The sequence below is a fragment of the Chanodichthys erythropterus genome, chromosome 24 (assembly GCF_024489055.1).
Source record: "Chanodichthys erythropterus isolate Z2021 chromosome 24, ASM2448905v1, whole genome shotgun sequence".
NCBI classification, from domain to species: Eukaryota; Metazoa; Chordata; class Actinopteri; order Cypriniformes; family Xenocyprididae; genus Chanodichthys; species Chanodichthys erythropterus.
The window spans coordinates 31079526-31100565 of NC_090244.1; the positions used below are offsets into that span (position 1 = coordinate 31079526).

At 39.4% G+C, this 21040-nt stretch overlaps 1 protein-coding gene across 2 annotated transcripts; it reads right to left on the minus strand.

Moving 5' to 3' along the window:
- Positions 1–708: 708 nt before the first annotated feature.
- Positions 709–12526, minus strand: LOC137015293 (alpha-2-macroglobulin-like). 2 transcript variants are annotated; one of them, XM_067380153.1, is made up of 33 exons: positions 12395–12526; positions 11916–12096; positions 11638–11794; positions 10497–10549; positions 10382–10402; positions 10054–10219; positions 9861–9945; positions 9553–9679; positions 9334–9454; positions 9107–9216; positions 8864–9025; positions 8547–8792; positions 8259–8471; positions 8021–8170; positions 7300–7431; positions 7081–7171; positions 6487–6649; positions 6067–6292; positions 5870–5996; positions 5671–5792; positions 5545–5596; positions 5383–5466; positions 5121–5297; positions 4882–4957; positions 4539–4695; positions 3385–3459; positions 2534–2696; positions 2264–2457; positions 1959–2171; positions 1731–1849; positions 1228–1417; positions 1021–1126; positions 709–903 (listed from the first exon to the last, which is right to left on the minus strand). In XM_067380153.1, exons 1-33 carry the CDS (start codon positions 12475–12477, stop codon positions 863–865), a joined length of 4383 nt encoding a protein of 1460 aa, XP_067236254.1. In that variant the 5' UTR covers positions 12478–12526; the 3' UTR covers positions 709–862. The 2 variants fall into 2 exon arrangements, 1 of the variants encoding a protein (XP_067236254.1); XR_010893935.1 differs by lacking the exons at positions 709–903; positions 1021–1126; positions 1228–1417; positions 1731–1849 and having other exon boundaries at positions 2038–2171; positions 2534–2647.
- Positions 12527–21040: the final 8514 nt, after the last annotated feature.

Sequence of the window (21040 nt, forward strand, 5' to 3'; positions counted from 1 at the left end):
GCAGTCCAAGGTCAAACACGGGATAACAATACACAGGGTAAACGCTCAGAAATGAATGCAGGGCAAATTAAGACTTCGCGAAGCATGATGGGTTATGGGAGTCTTAAATAGTCCAGGGAATGCACTGCTGGTGGGAGGTGTAATCAGTCCAGGTATGTGGGATGGGAGTTGTAGTTCTAGAGACCGGTTAGTACTCCGGTGATGGCGCCCTCAGGTGGCGATCGGAGGGGACCACAGAGACCGTTTCTGTGACACTAATGTATATAAATTGCCCTCTTACAGTGTGTCACAAAAAAGCAGAGCTGAGATAAGATTAAAAAAAATGGTAACATTTTAGTTTAGGGTCTAATTCTCACCATTAACTAGTTACTTATTATGATGCATATGACTAGAATATTGGCTGTTTATTAGTACCTATAAAGCACATATTAATGCCTTATTCTGCATGACCATATTCTACATCCCATAATCCTACAGAATACCTAAACTTAACTATCTTACTAACTATTAATAAGCAGTAATTAGGAGTTTATGGGGCAAAAGTCATAGTCAATAGTTAGTTGGTGAGAATTGGACCCTAATCTAAAGTGTGTCAAAATTCACAAGATGTCGCCATAATAATCTCATTGGATTTCGAAATGTTGCCATACCATGTAGCTACTACACATTCAACAATTCAACCAGCTCACCATAACTTGTTTTCATCACTTTTATTAATCATATGCATTGAGAATTCATTAGTCATGTTGGCCAAAAATTTGTTCAAATTTGGGCTATTGGAAATAATTTTGTCCAGGATAAAGAATGAACATAATAATTTTAAACTTGAGTTTTCAAACATCTTTGTCATGGCCGATGCACTTCATTCACAGTGGAAGGAGTACTCCGCCTCTGACTGATCACCTGAAAGAAAAAGATTTCACATTCATACAACAATGGAAACCTGTACAGGGAAAAACTCTGAATAAACAATGTGCGTCACATGATCAAAACATTCAACGCTGGCATATTAAATCTTACTTGTTTGGTAGTAATCATACACTTTGACCACAGCTGGCTTGAGATTCTTCACTGGAAGAACCCGTTTCATTTGTATCTGGTAATTGATTGGAATATTTCGTGGGATCTGCAGGAGGAAACAAACTCATCAGTCATGGACATTACAGATAATATGTTGATGAATCAATCTAATGAAATAAAATCATGTGAATGTTGCTGTTCTCTCACCTCCTTCAAATAAATTATGAGATGATCATTTTTAGAATCGACCCTTTCCACAAGTGATGCATGTATTCTGGAAGAACTTCCAAGCTGTGATGAATCACTAAAACTCACAAGTGATGTCTCAGCTGTGAATCCAGATAAGAGTTTAATATCCACAATGGCCATGTTAGTCCTTTCCTGTAGACCATCATATCTGGAAAAGAGAAAATGAAAAGATATGGTTCTTAAATGATAAATTTACAAATAAGCGAGAACAAAAGCCAGTTTTTGACAGATTAATCCCAGAGGGAGCATATAGAAGGAACAAAACAGGGCCGAGATACAAACCTTGAGGAACACCGGAAATGATGGGACGATGTTGTTGCAAAGATACTTACAGTCAATAGAATGTTCAAAAGGAACCATCAAATTAAAGTGTTACCAAAATATTCAGTAAAGATTTATTTGTCAGTAAATATTAACTCATAATCATGGTCTTGTCTTTTAACGAACACAAATGTTCTTACTTGACAGTGAACTTCAAAATGAAATTTTGTCCCAATGTTTTGCAATCTCCCTCAATCTTAGCATCAATGCTCAATGTTTTAGCTTCAGTAGGAGTGGGAATGTTGTAGAACTGGGCCATCTGAGAGAGTCAACACAAACAAATACACATTCATAAATCATCTCACAGCAGAATAACCACAAAAGAGAGAAAGTGAGTATGAGTAAATGAAGCTGAACACACTACAGACCTGCACAGACACACAGGTCGAGCCCTTCACTTCAATTCTGTATTTGGCTGGAACGTTCTGCAGCTGCTTCTCCTGGTACAGTAACTTGTTGTCCTGATTGACATCAAAGTGGTGAGTGTCTCCTTCTGACTGTACAGTCACTGTGCTGGAGCTGTCAGAGCTAAACACTTTGGTGGCGTACAAAGACAGAGCCTGAAGAGCCACCACTGTGTCCTGGGAAATAAATGTGTTCAGTAATGTCACTTTTACTCATTCACACCAGCACATTCAGCAATAGTGTGTTTGAGTGGAGAAGTTTGAGTAACCTGTGTGGAGGAGAATCCTCCATAGGCATTCTGCTGCTTCACAAGCCACCTGACAATCCTGTTAGCATAGCCAAGATCAGCTGTGGTGACTGAATCTGCAGTGAGAACGGCTAGCAGCACATATGAGCTGATCTCCACTGCCAGAGACTCGGAGTCATCAGCAGATGCAGACTGAGACCAGTGGAGAAGAGACCCTAAAGGACAAAAGACACACATGTACAATAGTGCAGTCATAAAAGACAACAAAGTCATCAGAAACAAACCTCTTACCGTCTGAAATAGCAACTTTCTCCAGTTTCTTGAAAAGCTGCTGTCGAGTGAGCATGTCTCTAGCCAGACTGAAAGTGTAGGCGAGCAGAGCAGTGGTGTAAGTGTTTCTGACATCTGCAATGACAGACCTCAAGCATGATAAACCTTCACTGATGACAGGATCCTGTGACAAAAAACGAAAAGAAACAAACGCTGTGAGTGTCATTTTTCTACGAGTTTATACTAGGGCAGCCCGTTTTATCGCACGATACGAAAAATAACATTGATATAGTGCTTAAACGCCATTCTTAGTGTTCTAAGTATGGCTCCAAATGCTAATCTATCTGAAAGCACTGCTAGTTTGAGTCGCTTATAATGTACATTTGAAAAAGAAACACGCGTCAAACATCTTTCAAGACATAAGAAGCATTTATTAACATCTTGTACAACAAAAGACAATATTTAATAACATGTTTTTACTCCAAACTCACTCCATAACGATAGTTGAGCATGTGAGATGATGAGTCTTCTTACACAGAATAAGGCAGTCGTGTGTTTATTAGTCATGTTTAATCAATCAAAGCATTACAATCTTCTGTTTATTCAGCTACAGCAGCGATAATACAGGATTTCCTGGAATGACGCGTGTTATCTACTACCGCAGCAGGACATATTTGTAGTTTCTGCACAAGAGCGCCCTCTGGCTTTCAGATGGAGAAGCATTTACTACTGATCACAGAGCCGTACAGCTCTGACAAGCTGCACATAAAAGAATCGCAGCCTTTGCCAAATTGCATGCAATAAAATTTTCAATAAATCGTGATATATTGTGCAGCCCTAGTTTATACTGTGTTTCCTGTAGATGAACTTACTGTGACTGGAGTTTCCAGTTCAAGCAATGATGCAGTAATGTAGGCAGTCATGGTTGCCTCATCATTGACTCCACCCTGCAATATATGGGAAATAAAGGATAAATAAAGCAACACACTGAAACGATTAAAGGAAAGTGTATCTAGACAAACTTTGATGTTGGCTTGAGAAAGTCTTTGGGCACTATCATACACCCAGTACAATGCAGCGCCAGGAGCGACAAGTATTTTTTGCTAGTTTCAGTCCGGCACAGTTTCAGTCGTTCCTGGACTACATTTCCCAGTATCCTCCCTGCCAATCACCTGCACTCACATTATCTGGACTATTTAAGCCACTCACATCCTCACACACTTTGCGTGGTCTTGTATTCTCCTGTTGTAATTCTGAGCGTTAGCTATCTTGTTTGTCTGCCTGTTCCTGATCCTGTCTGTTCCCTGTGTACGATTCTCTGCTGCCTGCCCTTTGGACTATTTGCTCTGCTTTGGATTTACGATTGTTATCTGCCAGCCCTGACCCATTGCCTGTTCTTCGACTACGATTCTGCCTGCTCTCTGCCATACCTGCTTGCCTGGGTCTCCAGCGTGGGAGTCGGACGCTCTAACAAGGAGGCTAAAGGCTGCAACCTCCAGCGTCAGTCGCTAGAGCATCTCTTGAGATCAGAGGAGGTTTACCCCCGTTACATTAGTAATATGTGCCTATATGCTTCTGCTTATTACACACACAGGCACACGCAGCAGCACACAAACATGCCAAATATAATAGTCAACATTTGAAGCGGATCAAAAAAGTTAAAAGTTGTCCTAGGACAAGAACAGGTATGGCATTTTGGTTTTACGACAACTTTAATGAAAGGTTTTGATCCACTTCAAATGTTGACTACTGTATTAAACACTAATTACTTATTAAGAGAATAGGGACAACCTTGTTAGACCATGCGCCAGGCGCACTGATCATTTTTCCCATCGTTAAACTGGCAAAAGTGGATTCGGACACGCCTTAACTGCACTTGTGCCGTGCGCTTTAGACCATGTGCTTAGATCATTAAAATAGGGCCCTAAATGGTCTTATAGATTCCAGGTTTTCTAGATAGTTACCAGGCCATTTCTAGGTGGTTTCTATGGTTTTGGTTTGTATAGATTTATAGATGTTAACAGACCTTCATTCTGTTGTCGAACAGTCTTCCCTGTAGGAGAAAACAGCCATCTGAATCCCGTCTGTTTATTAACCATTCCTTTGCACTCTGAATAATGTTTGGATCGATAAATATGTATTTCTGTGCTCTGCCAAAGGACCTCAGCACAAAGGCAGTCAACCTGATGGTGTGGAAGATATAATTCAATTCAATAAATCATTCTATTCATCACAAATCTAAAAACAAATCATTTGAACTGAGAGACACATTTTTAAATGTGTTTTTGTACCATCTTCTTAGGTTTGTTACTGAAGATTACCTTGATATTAGTTCTGTTTAACAAAAGAAATAGTGGAAATATATTTACCATGTATTCCCATCACCATTACCAAATGTGCTGTATGATCCATCAAAATGCCTGTAGTTCATTTGTCTCTGGTATCCTGTTTAGTGTGATGATGGTTAACACTTCAAGTGTCTGATTATTTAACTTTACTGAATGACATTCAGGTGTGTTAAAAATGTGTAATTTGGTATATAAAAGAAAACACAATCTCAGTATTTTCTTATTCTTAGTATTTTCTTGACATGGTTTATGTCTCTCACCGCTCTTCAGGAAGCCTGTGGCTGTCTCTCGGATGGCTGAGGTGAGCTGCTCCGTGTTCTCCAGATACTGCAGTATGTAAATATTGGGAGAAAGAACAGCCATGTTTTGTTCTCCACAGCCGTACGGCATCCGTAATAATCCGTGAAGATTCCTCAGCGCCCGACCCAATATGTCTCCTAGAAACCATACCCTAATAAAACTCACTACATTTTATAATCCAAACCCAATCTCCTCATTTCTGCTTGTATTTGTAAATGTTACCAATGACTGAAACAGAGGATCTGACTGATCCCTCTATCACATCTTTAGGGAGGGTCAGAGCCACTTCCTCTGAGAGAGTGTCACCTGTGAAGAGGCAGAAACACATATCAGCGATGATCAGCAGAGTAACGCTATGATGTTAAATAGAGTCTGTGGACTTACCCTTTGGACACAGTAACCAGCTGTGAGTCTCAGTCTTTTCAGTTCCTTCTGCCTGCAGCATAAAACAATCACATCAACACATCATACTGACAGAAGCAGCATTAAGGCTGTTTGATGTGCGCTGACCTGTACGAGCAGACTTTGTGTGACCGTGTCAATGCGTCCTCTCTCTGGGACGGTCACGATCTCATTGTCACACACAGTCTGGGACGCCTCTGCCTCCGCACTGACAGTGATATTCAAGACTCCTGCAGCACAAGACATGTACATGTAGATGCATCAGACACAAACACTGAGAAACAATGATTCAGACTGGAAAACCCACCAAGAACAGAAGGACTGAGGATCCATTTAAAGGTTTTTCTTCCAGCAGCACATAGACAGGATGAATACTGATCATCAGAGGAGGCTTTGAGAGTGTAGTCTGATGAAGGAGCTGGAGTCACTTTAACCTGTCAATCAACCACACAGGATTAGTGGCATATTGGATATGATTTGATTAGACTGAGTCTGAAATCTCACCATGATGCACTTGGACAGATAGTTGAAGACAGTGGCCTTCAGCTCAAAGATCTCCCCACGGATGATGGAGTAAGGCAGAGAGAGCTCCAGGAAGAAGGGCTGGAAAACTGTCAACTGAGCAGGAGGAGCCAGACCCAGACCGTCGGAGGACAGACAGAAGGCCTCCGTCTCCCAAGAAGTGATGGTGTCAGGAACCGTGACAGGAATCTGAGCTGATCCAGAGTCCCTGTGGAAGAATTACAACAATAGGCATATTTGATTCTGCCATTGTTTCAACACACAGATGATTAAAAAAACTGATTCAGAATCTGCAAAGCAAGCAATGTATTTTCTGTCCTGTGGTTGTGATGGGAGATGATGTATTAAAGATGAGTAATAAGATAAATGTGATGTTAAATATACGGATTACGCTTCACATACCCCACTTCAACAAGTTCCCAGATCCAGGTTTCTGGAAAGACGGAGCGAACCGTAACTACTGGAGAATCTCTGTCAGTGGTTCTAAAATCTCCAGCATCAATAAGAAAACCAAGACCAAAATGAGGAAGCATTGAAAAAGATGGTGGATAATCTGGAGGTATCCCTGGAAAAAAAGTGATATTTTATAGTTTTATATTTTATGTATTTGAACAGCACCTCAAAATAACCAAGTCTATATCAGTCATATATGAACAGCAAATGGAAGTTGGATCATCTTTCTAATATACATTATTTTATTTTCATATACTGAATTATTTTAGTGTTATCAAAGTTTTCTAGTTTCAGTTTATTAAGATTTTAGGGCTGCCAAAGTTAATGTGTCGATTTTATTTTACAAAAGTTAAATAGTTAGGTTTTTGTTACCAACGATAACTGATTCAAAGTTAATAACCCTAGAAAATCCTTTGTCACATCACTATAATTGAGTACTAATTGAACAAGTCTCACAAATTTATTTTCTGAAATATATTTCATTACTAACACATACATATTTAAACATTAGAGCTTGAATTGTAATACCAGTACATGATGTACCTATAAGGAGTGGGTCAAACATCAAGCCTCTGTATGACAGACACCGAGGGAATCGCACAACCAAATTTGTTGCCATCTTCAATCCCACTCTCTGTCAAATGGAAAAGATGAACCACAATAAAAGCCAAGAAAATTCAAATTACTTTTAATTGTCAGTATAGTCAAGGGGGCGCATGTGCAGTATTTACTCTGCTAATCATCATCTACTGCACCCGTTACCTTCAAGGATTCATAGGCTTTGCCTGTCGGCACATGTCGACGGGGTCTCATGTGCAGACACTCCTGCTCCTGCTCATCTTCAACAGCGTAAGGAAAATCTGACCTCGACTGCACTGGCAGCAGGTTGAAGATCTGTGACGGGACCACATTCACACACTATCAGTATGATTTCTAAAAATTCTACACTAAATAAATCATGTATTTTCCAACAAAACTTTAAATGCATTCTGGTGAGAAAGAATGAAGATTAATGTTAAATCTGCTGAGAACGGATGTCAGTTTAAACACTGTTGGATCAGAGCAGTAATAACTAAAGTCTGATTCACACTGTCACAGTTCAATACTAAGGGCCCTATAATACACCCGGCGCAATGCAACGCAAGGCGCAGCGCAAGATCGGTTTCTTCGCTTGAAAAGCGTTCAGCTTTTCTGCCAACAAATTCCGCCATGTAAATAGCAATCCGCCATGGCGCGAGCGCATCTCGCTCTTAAAGGGAATGGGAGATGACACTCTGATTGGTTTATTGAACGTTACGCCCATTACTCATTAAGAGAATAGGGACAACCCATTTCAAAAATGCGCCCCGGCGCACGGACCGTTTTTCCGTCGTTAAAATAGCAAAAGTGGATTTGGACACGCCCTGAGTTCACCTGCGCCGTGCGCTTTACACTTTGCGTTTAGATCGTTAAAATAGGGCCCTAAATCTTTAGGCATCTGCACCTTGTCAGTATCCAGGCGTTCTCCAGACTTCAGGATCAGGATGCTCTGATCTATAGCACTGAGGCCACACAGCGAACCAGGCTGAGCTGAGAGCTGGAGAGTGTTTTTCTCACCAGGAACTGCTTTAGCAGGAGAAAACTGCAGAGACACCTGTGACATACAGTGAATAGGCTTTATTTTAGAATTGAGTCAGTAATACAGTTTTAAAGAGGCTCATTTCTAAAGCTACAATACACACCTTGTTTTTGAAACACTTTTCAGTGTCGAAATTTCTGCTACCAGCAACAACATCTTCACTGGGCAGAACACAGTACGCCAGAATCTGCATTACAGGAGACAGATATCCACCAACAGACAGTTTGAATGACACCGTGCCTCTTGCTACTCCATTAGAAGATTTCACTTCAACCGTCTCATATCCATGATGAACGATCACTCCTCTGGACAAGACCTGAAACAGGCATCCAGTTATCACTGTTAAACAAAAACATCACTGTAAGAATGGACATACTGCGCATATTCTCACCATATAGACAATGTCAGTTTTGAAGTCTTCAACTGTCTCTCCAAGAAACGAATACTTGATGGTGGCTGTAAACTCAGAGTCACACTTTAATGGCTGCTTAGTATTCTCTATAATCAGTTCACTTGTTGGATTGTGTGGATATGGAAGAGGATATGGAACAGGATGGAGGAGCTGAACTATTTTTTTATCCGCAGAGATGTAAGGCCTGTTGTGGTAATAATAATCGCCCTCTTGATAGACACTTGCCTGGATAACAAAGAATCACAAATAACTTGTGCAATCGAACACAAAAGAAAAGTGAACACAAACTCTCTTACAATTAAGTAAATATTCCACTTATAAAGACTGGATGTATTGAGAGAGAAGCTGGCCAGTCCATCGCTGTTTGTCGTGAGATTTAGGAGCAGTTTTGAATTCCATGTGATAAGATAAACCTGTTTGTTTTGAATTGGTGCGCCTTTTAAATCTGAGAGTTTGATCTGTTGAAAATAAGGTTTTGAAGGAATAAATGACAGAATAATTCTGTACATATCAATGGTGTTAAAGTGAGACATACTTACTTTTCCTTCTATAACTGATCCGTGTTCATATGTTTTGGGAAGGTCAATAAATGTGACGTTACCAATTTCATGAGTGAGAGATACAAATTTAGATTGTCTCATGGTGATCTCTGTACAGTAACAGTAAAAACACCAAAATAAGTATTTCTTCAAATAAGAGTAAAACATCAAAAATGAGAAATTCAATAAATGTGGGTAATGGGATGTGACCAAATCCAACAGCTCACCTGTTCCTTCTTCTGTCAGCACTGCCTCAACACGAAGGGAATTCTGCAGCCTGTCCTCTAGTGTGGTGTTCAGAAAGACTGATGTATCTAAGGTATGGATGGCACAGCCTGTCTTTTCTATCTAATTATAATGAATGAACACAAACATAGCATACTGACTAATTAATTGGAGAAATGGAGGAAAGACAATGCACTATTAGTGCGTTTCAACTCATATACCTCAATGGTTTCCTCTAAACACACTGGAGTGAATTGATGGAAGTGGTAAAGAAAATGATGGGACTGGGAATGATCACGGCACACTTTCACCCATGATTTACCAGCTACGGGCTGTCCGTACGTGTATCTATGAAAAAGGTACAAGCAACTGATCTACAGCCCAGGCTTGAGTTAAGCATCTGATATATTATGATGGGGGTTACAGTAAGTAACTGATTTAATTATCAATTAAATCAAGCAACTTAATTGTGCCAAGAATGGACGAACACAATGCTCTCTTAATGCAGGAAATAAAATAAACCACTCACTTTCCGCAAACCTCAATTATCAGTTCCTCTTCTTCAAAATTTAATTTATTCGGGCTTTTTACAGTAACTTCAAACTTAGGCAAAACTAGAAGTCAGAAGGCAGAAATTAGTAGTCAAATTAGATTTTAATATTCAAACATATTATTGAAATTCTTCCCACGCAACAATGCAAACAATTGTTTTTATGACTTACCATACTTTTTCACCTCAAAACCATGTGAGATCATCCAGTCACTAATAAAAGCCTTCAGTTTGTACATGCCTTCACGGGCCTCGGGGTTTAATTCATAAGAACGCTGCAAAATCCACCTTGGTGAAGAAACATTTGTCCATTGACCAATCTGGTTACCTTTACTGTCCTGTTTAATACCAAAGCCACAGTGCAGATATTTAGTAACATCCTGACTATCAATGAAGAAATGTTTAATTAGCCTACTGAAAATGCAATAATTGCAAAGGTAATAGAATCAGATTTGAAAGGTGTGTTTGTAATGACTGCACAGACGGTTTTGTGTTCTTACCTCAAGAACCACTCTACTATACTGTAAAAGAGCAAAGAGTAATTAAAGATTAAGAGCTAAAAATGTGTTTATTTATTAAACGTGTATTCAACGATGCAAGATAAACACATCTGACCTGCTGAACAAGGGGTGCAAAGTTTGTATCCATGGAAACAACTCTGAAGTTTACTGTAAAATAGAAATGTGTATTAAAAAAACTCCACTTTTGACGTCTTCAGCTCTTCTGTAAGGGACAGTCAGTCAGTATTTCACTCCTGCACTGTAAAAAACAACCGTGATTTTAACAGTAAAAGACTGTAAAAATGCTGCGGTGAAAAACTGTCAATTGGTTTACAGAAAGTTTCCGTACTATATACGGTGAATAACTGTAATAGATCTAACGGTACATTTAATGTAATTTTACGGTAAAATACTGTTAAATTCACAGTTTTTGGAAGTGAAAAATAACAATTCATTGTAAAATTTACAGTGAAAAACCATAAATTGACATTTACACAATTCCCTGCGTGACACTTCACATTTGATATATTTTTGTTGAAATAACTCTGTTTCTTCTTCGTTTTTCTCATTTTTTTTCTAATCAGTTATGTACATTAGGGTTTAATGTTACATCTAATGTTGTTAAATTAATGTTTATTGCATTTTTAAAATGTCATGCATGTTACCATGATGGTGTTTAGTGTGTGTGTGAATGACACTGTGTGCACCTTCTATATGTTAGTGTTGTCCTCCTCAGCTTGTGGAAAATCTGTTTGTGATGAACTTTGATTCATCATGTGACTCTTATCACCACTGTGTTTAGTGACTGTCAGTGTATTATAAATGTACAAAACAGATATTAATACTTCATTAGGTTGGTAAATTAACATTATATCAGTTAATGAAATACGTTTCATATAAAATAAAGTCATAGAGATACTGATATCAAGAGATTTACTTCATCAGATTTTTGTAATTACAGTATTTAGGCTGAATAATGTGAGGGGATTGTTCAAACACACACTAGATGACCAATTCTCATGTTTCCAAAGCTCCTCAAACTTTTCTGCTCCTCTTTTCTGTTTAAAAGTGTGAAATACATGTGTACTTCATACTCTTTTACCATCTGCTGGTTTGTGCAGCATTTGTAATTTTTGACCTATGGTGCTACATCAGTTCACTGCATGACCATAACGTGCTTTACTTGATGTATATTAGATGTCAGTGACACCAGCATTATTTACTGAGGTTTAGTCTTTGAAGCATTCACAGCTCACCTGTCTGTCCTGGATTATAGATGGGTTTATCAGTCTGGATAAAGGTCGGAGGATGGTAAGGCCTGAACATGACATTTCTCTCTTCAGTCATCTTGAAAGCCTTTCCGTGAAGTTCTACCTTTATACTCTGCACTGATTCTGCTTCGACCAGAGGAGCCTGATGAGAAATTATGTACTGTATTTACAACCTGCCATCACAAAAACTAGATGCATTATGCTGAAACGAACATATTTGATTATATTGTCATCATCTTGGGCACATTTTGTTGATGGCAGACCTTGAAGTTAAAGCAGCGGTGAAACTCTTCCTCGGCTTTCTCCTGCAGCAGTAACGTGCTCTGGTTTCCATGAACAAGATGAATGTTCATGACAAGGCTTTCATTGGGCTTGAGAAGACTTGCACACAGTTTGGCCTCAGATCCCGAATCAATCAGAGCAGGAAATGTCACCATGAAAGATCTGTCCAGACACAATTATCATACAATATTGCCTGTGTAGTTAGATACAATAAGAAATATAACAAAAAATTAAACTGGGAGCAAAAATCAATGATGAATCAATTATGAGTCATGTTATACATGCCTTAAGTTGTGTTTCAAACAGCAAACCTCTACTGTGCAACACAGATCAGTTTAATAAATACAGGAGAAAGCATCAAGACTTATCTGACACAATTACTAAAGGTATACTAATAATTTATCACACTTAGAAAACAAACAATGTCTGCCTTCCTCAGCAGAAATGGTTAAAAACTCACAGCCTTTCTTGTCCATTGACACATATCAGGAGGAAAGAGAGCAGAAGGAGCCCTTTCCAACAGCAGCTCATATTCAGAGCCATGATGACGAGCGATCATCCATGTCATGAGATCAACTGGACTGTCTCTTTTAAAGGGACTCTCATGCTAAAGGAGGTCCTTCAAAACATCTGTATTGATCATCTGATTAATGATTCAACCATGTAGGCAATGGAGTTCAAAAACCTGTGCTAATATGGAGTTTGTTAGTTTGTCCAAAAATTCATTTGTGATGAGTTTGATAAATACAAATGGGCTCAGTTCAAATAAAGACATGCAAAAGCTTTACTCCTGACCACATAATTCAGGGTTGAACTTAAAGGTTGAACTTAAAGGTTTCAATGTTGGAATACTCAAGAATGTAAATTTAAATAATCTAAATAATTTTATTTGGAGTCAAATTAGAAGGTATGTTCAATTTTTAGCAGTCAATCACATGCAAGAAATGAGCTTAGATCTTTAAAGTAAATGAAAGTGTACATGTGATCTTCTGAAAACAAACTCTTATCTTCATCTACAGAGAAAAGGACAGCTACTGACCTTTAACTCTGTGTAGACAAATAGTGGGCCAAGACAACTGATATTTAACATCCAGTGGCACATACACCCACTCAAACTGAGGGAGAGTTACTGTAAACTGCTGTTTGCATTTGTCTACACAATATAACTAAACATGGCTACTGAAAGTCACCGAAAATCTGTTGTGTAAAATTAAATATGCAAGACACTTCCTGCTACCTGATATTATCTACAGATGGGCAGTGTCATTTATTTCATATGTATATACAGTGCCACTTGAAAGTTTGTGAACCCCTTACAGAATCTGTGAAAATGTGAAAACTTTGACAAAATAAGAGGGATCATACAAAATGCATATTATTATTTTTTTTATTTAGTACTGTCTTGAGTAAGATATTTTACATAAAAGATGTTTGCATTTAGTTCACAAGACAAAAAAAAAAAAAAGCTGAATTCAAAAGTTAAAAAGTATGTGAAGCATTGATTCTCAATACTGTGTGTGGTTACCTGATGATCCACGACTGTTTTTGTGTTTTGTGATGGTTGTTCATGAGTCTCTTGTTTGTTCTGAGCAGTTAAACTGAGCTCTGTTCTTCAGAAAAATCCTCCAGATCCTGCAGATTCTTCAGTTTTCGAGCATTTTTGCATATTTGAACCCTTTCCAGCAGTTTTGAGATTCATCTTTTCACACTGAGGATGACTGAGGGACTCAAACTCAACTATTAAAAAAGGTTCAAACATTCACTGATGCTCCAGAAGGAAACACGATGCATTAAGAGCCGGGGGGTGCCCTAGTGGAAAAAAAAAAAACAGTATGCTAAGTATACTTGCAGCCAGACTAATTATCAGTATATTTCAAGTGTGTTAATGATTAGTTAAAGTGTGCTATTTTGAAACAACTAATTTTGTACTAAGTATATTTTAGTTGTAATTACATTGTATAAAAACACAACTTTAAGTATATTTAGAGTACTTTTGGGTGCTAAATTGGAATAACTTCAAGTATACTTAGTACACTTTAAGTATATGCCAGACTGATTACATGCTTGATTAGTGATATTAAAGTGTACTTAATTTGTGTTATAAGTATACTTTATTTGTGGTCAGACTGCCATCATCTCCATCGTCTACATCATTGAGCTCAGTGTTCAGGCCGATCATGCGCTGCGCTTCAGTCTGCCGGCTGTACTCAACCCCAGATACTCACCTGCAGGTGCACAGCTTACCTGATCTCACAACAGAACCACACTAAGAGCTCAAGATCATCATCATATATATAGAGCTCAACAGGGACTGTCCATTCTGTCACTTAATTACACAAGAGTTTTTACCACTGTGTGTTTCTACATGCTTTAATGAATCAGTTATGTTTGATTTATGAGATCATCCTTGAGAGCCCAATCACATCTGAGCACATCAGAAAAAGCCAATGAAAATAGGCATGTGAAGCCACGCCCCTGGACATACGGGTATATAAGGCCGGTGTTACGTGTTGCTGTTGTAGAAATGAGGCTAATACGGAAATCCACAATCGATGGGTTTTTATTGACACAACGAGGAGACAACAACTAAACACTTCAATATAAGATTTAGGACAGACAAGGAGTGAAGGGAGTGAGTCCGTTATATAGGGAGTGATGATCAGGAACAGGTGCAGGTGATCCGTGATGATGGGGAGATGACGAGGGAAGTGAGTGCAGGTGTGGAAACACGAGGATCATGGGAAATGGAGTCCTGGAGACAAGGGAACTGTGACAGCCGGCTCATGTCTGAGCACACTAGTGTTGTTTTTAGGAGCCGAGGTGGTGTTTCGCCACATAAGCAGTCAGTAAGAGGTGTGGCCAGAGGGACAAATGTCTCCGTTCCTCCATCAGGGATCGAGGGTCACCATACGCTCCATCCCTGTCATCTTGTCAGACTGCAGGATCAATATCATAGGCCAGACTGTTCTTCTGCGGTGTAATGGCTGTGCGGTGATGGAGCAGTCTCTCTCTTTGACACAAACTCAACTGACTGGCTTCTCTCCTGTATGATTTCACATGAGTCTCTTCAGAATTCAGATCTGGACATGCGTCATGAGCTTCTAGAGCCTTTGTCCTCCTAACTGGACTCCTTTCCACAGACTGAACAGTAAATAACAAAAATAAGTCACAGGAATGTCCAGAGAAGGTTCTGGTCACGCTCAGTTCATCACAGGCACTGACCGCATGCAGCCCAAAGTAAGATCTGCTGTGGAATTAGTGCAATCTGTATATTCTCTCCACCTTCACTAATCTACCCCTAAACCTACTCATCACACAAAACTGTCTGCATTTTTACATTTTCAACATAATTCTGAGTGATTTATAAGCTTGTTTCCTCATTGAGACCTAGACATGTCCCTGCTGGGTAACAATGTACTGGTATTACAGTACTTGTGGACATGCAGTTACCATAATGTAGGGAATATCATGTTAGATTGTGCTGAAATGATGATCTGATGGATCTCCACATGATAAATATCAGATATAGAGTCGATACTGGACACAGAATCACTGTCAGAAGATCTATAATCTATAAATGAGTAAAAGAATAAGTATGGTGTAAAAATGAATGATATTGAGAAAATTTAGATCCTTCATCCAGGAACACATGTGGCTTTTCAACAGTTCTTGAGTCAGTTTTTAGTAATCCAGATCAATGTCAGCTCTGATAGCGATAATGCACTGATGTACAGCACAACTGTTCCTTCGCTGACCTGAGTTTGAATCCCATCTCGAGGTCCTTCACCGATCCTGTTCCCCTCTCTCCACTCTACACTGTCCTGTCCATCTCAACTGTCCAAACTACTAAAGCACAAAATAATAAATGAATCAAATACTGATCAATGAACAAGCTTTATTTATAGCCAGCACTAGTCAGACTAGTATGGAAGCTTGTTTCAGACACTGAATACACAATAAAAAAGGTCATTGTGACATTTTATCTCACAATTATGTTTGTTAGTTATAATTGTTAGTTCATGTTGTTACAGTAGACGGACAGCAGACACAGGTATTACTTTTCACAGTCTTTATTTTGACCACAGGAGAGCAGGGAGAATGAAACAGGTGAGATAACTTGCAATGGAATGACTTTGAACGGATGATACTGGGAATAGTTACTGTCCTTATCTTTGCAGGGAGTGAACACTGGAGAACTGGAGATCGCTGGAGCACTTGGAAGCAGATGGGAAACACACTCACGAGGCAGACGAGGAACACACTGGGAATCGATGGAGACAGGTAGGTATTCGAAGAGGAGTCCTTGAGGTAAGCATAGACTTGTGAGGGTATGCAAACGAGACCGGACGTGGAGTGCTGTGAGTGTGAGTGTTTTGTAGTGCTGCTGATGAGGGGAGTGATGAGGTGCAGGTGGCGGTGATCAGTATTCTGGAGATGGTACGCGCTGTGATTGGGTGACGTTGGAACCTGACGTGTCTGTGACACATGTCTTATAACTCAAAATTGTTTTTATCTCGTAATTCTTTTTATCTCAACTTTTTTCTTAGAATTGCAAGTTCTAAACTCACATTTACAAATTATAAAGTCAGAACTGTGTGTTTAAAAACTCAAGAGCAGAATCACCAGTTTATGTAACTCGCAGTTGTGAGTTTATATCACACAAATCTGACTTTATAACTCACATTTCTGACTGTATAACTCGCAGTTGTGAGTTTAAATCTTGCAATTGTGAGAAAAAAGTCATAATTGTGAGCTAAAAAGTCACAGTTATCTTTTTTTGTTTTTATTTAAACAAGCTTCATAGACGAGTCATTAGTGAGCACTAATAAGAAAGATTACAGCAGACATTTAATAAGTGTTAATCTGCAATTCAGCTAACTTTTTATTTTATTACCAAGATTCATTGTGAAAACATAAATAATGTACTAAAATATAAATTGAAGTCAGGGAATATTTAAGTAAGCAAACTATTGTACCATATATTGTATTGTACCATATAGTATTTTTAAAATTGAAGTCATATGAGGCAAAAATGTGTTCATTTGTGTTATTTTAGCTCAAATCACGTACAAACGGTGACATCTACAAATTCAAGCTCCGATAATATCCCAGATTACGAGTGAGTTTCTGACTCAAGAACAGCTGCAATCACATCAGACCAGTTCATGAATGAATCATTGAAACAATTAATCAGGAAAGATCAACTTGTTCACAATCGGACATCGCTCTTGATCTTCTACTCTTCTGACCCTCGGCCGATAAAGTTCTGCGTCGTTCTGGAGCAGCTGCAGCTTTTCCTTGATCACAGTCGGTCACTGATACTTCAGCATATTACTAATGTGAAGATTATCTTCAATCATTTACAGTTTTTGATGGCATCTTCTCCTTGCTTGGCTAATACTAAATCTGCCCAATATAATTTATTATTGTTGATTTTATTTCATGTTTTGGCTGTATTAGGACAGTTATAGATGTGACGTGAATCATCTCAAAGAACAGTGGGATCTTTTTTAGATGTGCTCCAGGGTCCAGTAAGAAATTATGTCCACTTTTCTTTCCTTTTAACCTCTTCTGTGGGTCAGTCCATCTCAGCTGCTCCAGTGGAGGTTGTTTTTACCTGCTTTAACCAGAGTTTCTGTGTTTGTATCAGGGCACACAACACTTCTGTTTGAGTGAAATTTTCACAGAGTCCAAGTCGTAGTACAATTTTATTTTTATCATTTGTTACTCATTTTATTACTTGTTATTCTTTTATTTCATCTATTCATTTCTCAAAGAAATTTGGCAGAAATGTCCACCAAATTGCACAAGCAAGATGGCACAGGTGGTGTTTTGTCGTGCCGTCGCTCCGTGTATAGACTGCTTACATTATGTTTTCTGGATTTATTATGCTTTTTAAATCACATTGACTGTCTACGGCTGATGTACGATCAGGTTTATCTACTAAACCTTCGACAGATGGTATCGGATACTAACACTTGCGATTTCCATATAAAACTGTTCGCTGAGCAGAGACGGATACCACACTTACCTTTTATATTGTGTGGTTCACCGGGCTGTGCATGCTGGTTCACTAGACGTAGGAGGAAACGGGGGACGTGTGCGGGAATTATGGTAAAGCTTAAGAAACTGAGGTCAGATTGTAGATGCAGACGAAATGTGGAGATACGGCCTTCTTTCTCTGTACCTGTGGTCCCTCCTGAGAGAGAGTATAGGGAGGCTACTGTGTCAAAATGATTGATGATGACCTTTTGACCTCTGTCCCATGGGGGACCACCCATGATGTTACCCCTCCCCTTGCGCTGACCGTTCTACCACCCTTGACCTTTGACACTGGAGATATCCTCAGGCAATATAACTGACAGGGTATATTTGAATAACGATGTTATCGTGTGGAGTTTGGTTGTCTTCTGGGTGTATAAATTGTAGATGGGTTGTTTATAAACTTGACAGCTGGTATTTGAAGTCTTGGGTGGGTAATGGGTGTAGCAGATGTGTCAGCATCCGCATTCCATTTCATGTTTGTATAAATAGTGAGCGTGGTGATCTGTGGAAACCTAAAACCCCCGAGATGGTTTGGGATGAAGAGATGATGAAAAGTCTGACTCTGGCTCCGAAAAAAAAGAGTGCTGGCATGTCTATTTGACAAATTTTCTCCACGAGAATAAGGAGTATGTGAGGGTTGAATAGTAAACTTCTATTCGGTTACATATTCCATAAACCGTCTCGAGTTGTCACACTCTACACCGCTGACAGCGCCGGTGAATTTACACTGGAAAGAGACCCCTGTCTGGTTTTTCCTGAAAAGGACTGGACTTTATTCTACACACGTGTGTGGAAAGATCTGGATGACTATGGAGAAAGGCCTTTGTACATCATGGAGTGGGATGGAGTAACACCGAATTTCCGGTACCGAGTGGTGGGTGATCACTCTAATAAGAATCCGGATGAGTGCATTTACATATTCTGCTGTAAAGATAAGACGAAGCTCAGCGATGTCTCAGGAGTAATCATACAAAATGATCATCTCGACATGTACGAAATGCAATTTTTGTTCAAGTGGTGCGATCGGGATCTGCTGAGTTGTCTTTTTTCAATCATAAACAAAATGTTCAAATGGTGTGACATGCGTGACGGCTACAATAAAGTTAAAGTGCAGCTGTTCCACCCTGAGAGATGCGCGCGCAGCGGTACATACTCTTTGCCGTCCCCGCCCATTCACTACAGCCATAAGAAGTGCTGCAAGCCAGTCCCACCCCACACAACATCTTTATAAGCCATGTCTCAAGACAATGCTCCAGGCTGCAGCTACAGTCCTTCTTTCGACCACGGTCCTGACCCACCTGATGACAACACTGCTGATAATATTCAGCCAGACGAACCCGGAACATCTGCTGCCAGTAAAAAATGGTTAAATAAATTCTGCAAAGAACTCGGACATCACAACCTGAGTTACCTATCTGGTCTGTCTGACACAGCCTCTACCTCAACCGACAAGGGGTTCGATGCCCCAGACGGATGCTTCACCGACCCCGGATTCAAAATCATCAAAGCTCTGATTGCTGTACTCCTGCAAAATCTCATCGATGAAAAGCTGAAGGAGGACTGTGAAGGCTGTGCGATAAATCATCCCAGCCAACTGCAACATTCATGCCTGTTTGAACCACCCACCTACTTTTTCGACTCTCACTTTGACGAGCTGACACGCAAACTGTTTAAACCTGATCTCCGAACCATCATAGCCTACGCCCTACACCGGTCTGACTTAAAGTCTCATCCTCAGAGAATTCAAGGAGCAGCCGGAGCTATTCTGCACAAATTAAAAGACAAACCATTCATAGCTGCAAAGCTACAAGAAATCAGAGACAAACTTCTGGACAAATCCTGTGAGAAAGTGTTGCACGACACCGTCGATCTCTGGCAAGGTTTCTCACTTGTGAATGGAGAGTGAGCCAGACTCCACCACCACCACCGCCACCATGGGTGCTGTATGTAGCCAAAGGAGCATCATAGAATTTCTGTTTAAAAGTCATTACAAAAGACAAATAATTGCATTACTGGAAAAGATGATCCAAGATGCACCCGATTCGGATGAAGATGAAGATGATGTTGATGATGATGATGAGGATACCCCCCCGTGAATCAAATCTCAAGAAATACATGTGTCATATAAGAGGACTGGCAGATTCACGGGAAGATTTGACAAACATATGTGTTAAAGGAACCCAACCACATTGTGAGATGATACGAAATGTTCTGGATGTGATGACTCAATGTAGCGAAGAGTTTCGCCACAGTGACATCCTCTGTATCTATACATATGTAACAGATGTTTGTGTGGAATTGACTAGAAAACGTGGTGTTGATGCTTTCACCATGTGTGATATTGTTGAAACAACGGTCAACTATACCCTAGACCGTGATTTGAAGGCATGCCGAGACTTTCTTTTCTGGCTAGACTACATGTAATGTCATTATAACACTATAATATACTTAGTATGTATCCCCATTTCAATGTATTCTTTTATTCTTATTTAGAGCATGCAGTCCTTATGTAATCGCATTTCAATTTATTATTGTATTCCTGATTATTTAGATCATACGATCATTATGTAACCCCCCATTTCAATTTATACATATTTAGATCATACGGTCATCATGTGTCTTGTTTTAAATATTTTCTTTTATCATCTGTAACGTCATTACATTGATTCATTCCAGTTGTATGTCTTATTCTTTGGATAGGCTGAAACAACAACATCATGTTGGAGCTTATGAAAAAAGTTTATTACACGCCGTCCAACCCCGGTTCTTTAGGAGGTAAAAAACGATTAAAAGATGCCTTCTTAAAGGAATGCGGAGTGCGTCTAAGCGATAAGCAGGTTTCAGATTGGTTGGCCGGGGCGGATGCTTACACATTACACAGAACCGCTCCTATAAAATACATACGTAATAGAGTTGTAGTGTACGGAGTGGATACCCAGTTCCAAGCAGATCTCGTTGACATGTCGGCATATTCCAAGGAAAATGATGATAATAAATATATGTTAACATGTATCAATGTTTTTAGCAAGTACGCCTGGGCTTGTGTGCTAAAAAATAAAAG